Raw genomic sequence first — 5,507 nt, forward strand, 5'->3', positions numbered from 1 at the left:
AAAAAAAAACAAGTAAAAATAAAATTACAGCACTTTGAGAAGTATAAGAGTGGAAATGTTGGAGTGAATAAAGTGCTGATTTGCTGTAGAGGTGTCCCAAGCGTATTCTTTGTTTAAACCGCATTAAAGCTCACTGAACAAAGTCAACAACAATATATCAAATACACCTAACATTAAAATGTGACCATGTGAAAGAAACACAGAACTCCCTCCAAATCTGAGATTTCAAATATAACCACATAAAAAGTCAATATCACTAAACTATGGCACAGTGAGCTTTAGTAATAACATTAATGCATTTTCTAAGTACTTACTAAGTGGACAAACATATTGTCAGTAAACTACAAAACGTACAGAGTTTCATAAAGACTTTATCCAGACTAAACATCCTCATGTTGCAGGCAAACAGAATGGCTATCGGTCTCCTCCTGCTCTCTGTGGACATTAGTCGTTTGTATGATCTTGCATCATGCTAACCTTAAACCTTGTTTTGTTACAGAGCGTTCTCCTCAAAAGCCAGACCTGCATGCTGGGCTGCAGGGTAACCGGATCGCTGTTGTTGGTAGTGATGTGGAGCTTGTGTGCGCAGTGATGGGTGACCCACAGCCTTACATACGGTGGTTCAAACACATCGTGATCAATGGCAGCAAAGAAGACATAGAAATATTTCCCTTTGTTCGTCCTCCCAAAGTACGTACACCACAATCAGGCAGCACTACAGGCTTATGTTAGAATTATTTTATGTCTCCAAAGTGTTTTGAAGCTAGATTAATGTTATTCTGGTCCATGGTGGGGTAAGGGTTAACGTCATCAAACCGTGATCTTTTTCTAAACCCAAGCTCGTAGTTTTTGTGCATGAGTGTAACAGGCAGAAAAAATGAATGGGAACTGCAGCTCCAGCTCCAAAGATGCACATTCTCTGTCATCACATCTGCAACCACTTGAGTGAAGACTGGAGCTGAGCTGTCATCTGCTTTGTGGCTAGGGAGGGTACCGGGCAGGCCTGACACATTCAAACATAAAAAAAAAACAAAAAACATTTATAGGCAACAGTCAGGAAGATCGACAGTTGCAACCTCCAGAATTAAAATGGTATTTCGAGGATGGGACACTGAGCCCAAATAAACAATTTCTATTAAATTATCCCATTTGGGCTTAAACCTCTCTATTAAAGAGGTGTCTTATTGGAGCTGCAACATCAACCCTCAAACCACCTGGTGGACACCAGAGATGCAGTAGAAGGAGTCCTATCAAATTTTAGTTAGCTTGTGAGCCTCTGGAGGCAGCTGACATGTATGGGAGGGTAGAGTATAGCTTTGGGTGTCACTAAGACAAAAACTCACATGTTGGTGAAGCCATGAAGCAGGACATTTAGTCGCTCTCAAACCATCCAAAGATCAGCTGCTGACCTTAAATGGGGTCACCTTCCTCCACCGTTTCTGTAGAGGAAGGTGAGGGGACAAGGGTGACAAATCACCTATTAGCAGTCAGATGCTATGCTGGTGTACTGGCAAAGACTCCACCTCTTTGCTCAAATTCAGATTCATCAGGAAGGCAGGGATGAGAATCAGCACCTCCAAATTTGACGCAACAGTTTTTATCCAGAAGATGTTGGATTGCCCACTCTGGTTAGTTTCCTTCCAAACCAGAGTAAAGTGAAGTAGGGCATTCATAGAGAGTTTGGTGAAATGTCTGCTGTGCTGGGTGAAGGTAAAGCCGTTGATTTACTTGTAATCTATATTTTTACCATGATCTGTGATGATGAGCTGTGGCCTTGGACCAAAGGCATAAGAGTGCAGACAAATGTGGTGGAAAAGAACTCCCTCTGAAGGATGTCTCGGCTCAGGAGGGTTCCAGAGATGATGGATGGGTAGAAGTTAAGACTTGTATAATGTGTTACAGTTTACTGCGCTCTTACCTGCATATCACCACGATATGCCACTAAACCACGGGATTACTTTTCCTTCTTTTCCTTTCCCACACATGGACCGAGTCTAGTCCCATACTAAAAGAAAAGTAAACTAACTGGCGTAAACTGGCCTTTAGTGTCACACTCTTAAAGTTCTCTGAGACTCCTGACCCAGTGTTTAGAGCTGTATCGACCAGCTTTGATTGGAACCTTTTGAGTGAAACATGTTTGGGTGATATCCATGTCCCTCTCCCTCACAGGATGAGGATCTGAATGCGATGGATTATGAGGTAGAATCACTGCTGACTCTGAGAAACGTAACTCTGGCTGATGCTGGAGAGTACACCTGCCTGGCAAGCAACTCTGAAGGAGTCTCTCGTCACACTGTATGGCTCATAGTGATCGATGGTATGTGACCTAATCTCTCTCTGTTCACCTGTTCATGCCCACCTGGTCTCTGGTGAGCTGCTTCTGGGTAGGATTATGGTTAGGGTTTCATGTTAACCACATGCTGGTTACCTCCCAAATCAAGTCATTTTGATGCTGTAGTTCGTCTATTATAAAATACACGGGCAGACAGGAAGCTAGATGTTAAATGCTTATTATTTGTGTTGTAATTTGGTAATGGCGGAAAACAAAGGCCTAATTTTTAGAAAAGACAAGATATTAAATAAGGACTGTTAGTTTATTATGAGTTAATTTTACAGACTACCCAAACTAATTACCAATTAGAAAGAAATAACCAATCATTGGTAGCTACATCACATCAACATTGCTAATGGATGCCTGTATAATAGAAGGTGTGCAACGATTATTTCCCAGAGGGCGATTCTGTTTACCTGATGTTTGCATTGGGGTGGGATCGGTCCTGACTCAAACACTGATCTGTGGGCCGACCTGTTCAGTGTTTAGCAAACACTGCGTTAGGGATTAGGGAAAAGCACTGCTGACGCTTTCCCCTATGGTTTCACGATGGTTGGGAACCTTTTGTTACATTTTAATGGAGGTGGTAATTCCCCCCCCAAAATGGCATTTCTCTTTACCGAGCTTATCATACCTTACACAGAGAGCGCCATCTCTCAGAGGAGGGAGCCCTCAGCTGTGAGATTTCTGTGAAGCGAGCAGATCTGGTTTTAAATGCTTTTTTCCTCGCTTCACTCTGCAGAAGCATCGCTGCGGCTCCTCCAGAGGTCTTCTCCAGTCCACTGCTCTTCAGCCCACACATGTCAGTACTGGACCTAGTTTATGTCAGTGGTCCTCTCAAGTTCTGTTAAAAAGTCTGTTGTTTATCTTCAGTTCTGGTGGTGGATGTTCAGAGTTTCAGATAATAATCTCAGCACAGTCATCCATGTGAGCCCAAAGTTCAGACAGTTGCAGTCATTTCTGCAGACTTTTTTCAGACTTCACCTGAGCGTTGAAGCCTCCTGCTGTGTAGCTGCTGGTGGATGGATGGAGGTTTGTGCTTCGCTGATCTGGATTCTGCAGCTCTTTTCTGACTACATTTGACCTCTTTCACATTGGCTCCTTTATGTGTAATGACATGTGTTATAAGAATAAATCTTTCATTTGATACTTTGTTTACTGTGCATCGTGTTTTTTTAAAATCACCCTCACAGATTACTAAAGGAAACTCATAAACACTGAATGATCCTCTCATTGATTACCACTTTACTGACAGCATTTATACCAGTAATCAATAATCAATAATTACCCAATAACCCACATTCGTCCAAAGTCTCATTCTCAGGACTCTTTAAAATGTAAAGAGAGCATTAGAGATCTGATATCGATCTGCAGCAGATCCTACCGGTAGGTAGCTAAAGAACAGCACATTCATCGACTTCTGATCACAGATATTATTGATTATTGGAGGAAACTGCTTCACTGATCACAGCAGTGATTGATTCCCTGCTGCTTCTGTTGGACTTCTTAGATAAGCATGACTGTATGTGTGCTCGTTCCTGTGGGGAGGCAGGTCCTTTGATTCTGTGGTGTTTTTGTGGTTGTTTACGTGAAGTTTATAATTTAGCTCATATGTTACATTTAACATCTGCAAGGAAACACAAGCTGTGAAGCCAGTAAAATCCCCAAAATGTCATGCTAAATACTTATTTTGTCAAATCTTATAGTGAGAAATACTTCTCTCAATAGGTTATATTGAGGTTACATTGACACCTTCTGGTTTAAATTGGTATTACAGCAGTGTCCAGCCTAATTTATGTTGTTGTGTCTGCAGTTGTTTCTTCATTAATTTCTTTAGGGATTATTACAGTATTCTGATTCTGATGAATTAAGAGCTTATTGTAAGGACCTTTAAACAACATGATCACTTCACTACTTCTAATAAATAACTGAGCTTGTTTACATGAACAACCTGGTTTCATGTTATAAATTCAATAAAATGGTAATATGGATTTGGATTATCAATCACTTTTTTATTTTGTTTTTGATTGAAGTCCCCTTTTTGGGAGTGCTTGGGCCTTTCAGGGCTGAGGTATCAGTTCAGTGTGGGGCTTTACTCTGGTGATCATTCACCAATAGCAGTCCTTCTACAGCGTGAACAGTGTGGTCATGTCATTCAGGCTGATTTGTTCTGTAAAAACTGAAATTAGTAAGATGGATATCGATATCAAAGCTGTACTTTGTGGCCTGCTAAGCCCACAGGGCTGGTGCTGATCACATCTTCATCTGTTGAAGATACAATTAAACTCTGAATCACAGAGAATGTTTTGCTCTTTATGGTTTATGGTGTCCTTCATCACTGTTTCCCAGTGAAATGTTGGTTTTCCTGATTTTTCTGACACCACATGAAAGAACCTTCGTTCACAGGTAACCCAGAGTCACATCCACACTCCTGCAGGTGTAATGTGAGCAACCCTCAGCCATCTGTCACTGAAGGTAACGATGGGTCTTCAGCTCACTAGTCTGGATGATTAGCCTCCATCAGGCTTTTCCTGGAACCAGAAACACAGCGCTCTGTTTTTACCGAAGTTTCTGCCTCTGCACAAGTGAAACGAGAGGGTTAGACCCCAAGAGAACAGGTGAGGTGAATGAAGTTTAAGGTCAGAGTTTTACTCTGTTATATTTAATGTTGCAAGATCAGATCAATGATACAGAACATGAAGAACAAACTGAAGCATGATTAGAGGATCTAATGTTGCCTTTACTAAAGCAAACCCTACACCACCTTCATCTTAGCCCAGTATTTGTAACCTCACCATCATTGACACACTTACACACACCTGAGATAAGCTCTTTAAGCATGACCATGACCATCTCCTCATCTGATCAAAGAAAAGGATCACTTTTATAAGTTCACCACCTCTTTTCATCTTCATACACAAACTGAATCCACAGACTATACAGGTGTATGACACACACATAAATACCTGCTAATCAGTGTGACATTCAATCAAAATCCTCAGATGTTACTCAGCAAACCTGGGGTTCCACCTTCTTGGACAGTCTGTTAGTACAGTAACCTCACAGCTGCCATATTATTGATCAGATGATGTCATTAAAAATGCTCCAACAGCACAAACATGGTCCAGTTCAGGTGAAGTTAGCAGACAGCTAGCAGCTACAGCCGGCTGTGTCA

The 5,507-nt window shown here is 41.4% G+C and overlaps 1 protein-coding gene across 1 annotated transcript in view; it reads left to right on the forward strand.

Moving 5' to 3' along the window:
* LOC102197449 (fibroblast growth factor receptor 1-A-like) overlaps nt 1–3,431 on the forward strand; it is a 5,765-nt gene extending 2,334 nt beyond the window's left edge. Inside the window, exons 4-6 of the mRNA XM_005750734.1 lie at nt 500–690; nt 2,170–2,317; nt 3,075–3,431. Coding sequence (XP_005750791.1) covers nt 500–690; nt 2,170–2,317; nt 3,075–3,151 — 416 coding nt within the window. The 3' untranslated portion in view covers nt 3,152–3,431. The remainder of the gene's footprint in view (nt 1–499; nt 691–2,169; nt 2,318–3,074) is intronic.
* Nucleotides 3,432–5,507: the final 2,076 nt, after the last annotated feature.

The sequence above is a fragment of the Pundamilia nyererei genome, unplaced genomic scaffold, assembly GCF_000239375.1.
Source record: "Pundamilia nyererei isolate P.nyererei 1_Seehausen unplaced genomic scaffold, PunNye1.0 scaffold00285, whole genome shotgun sequence".
Lineage (NCBI taxonomy): Eukaryota > Metazoa > Chordata > Actinopteri > Cichliformes > Cichlidae > Pundamilia > Pundamilia nyererei.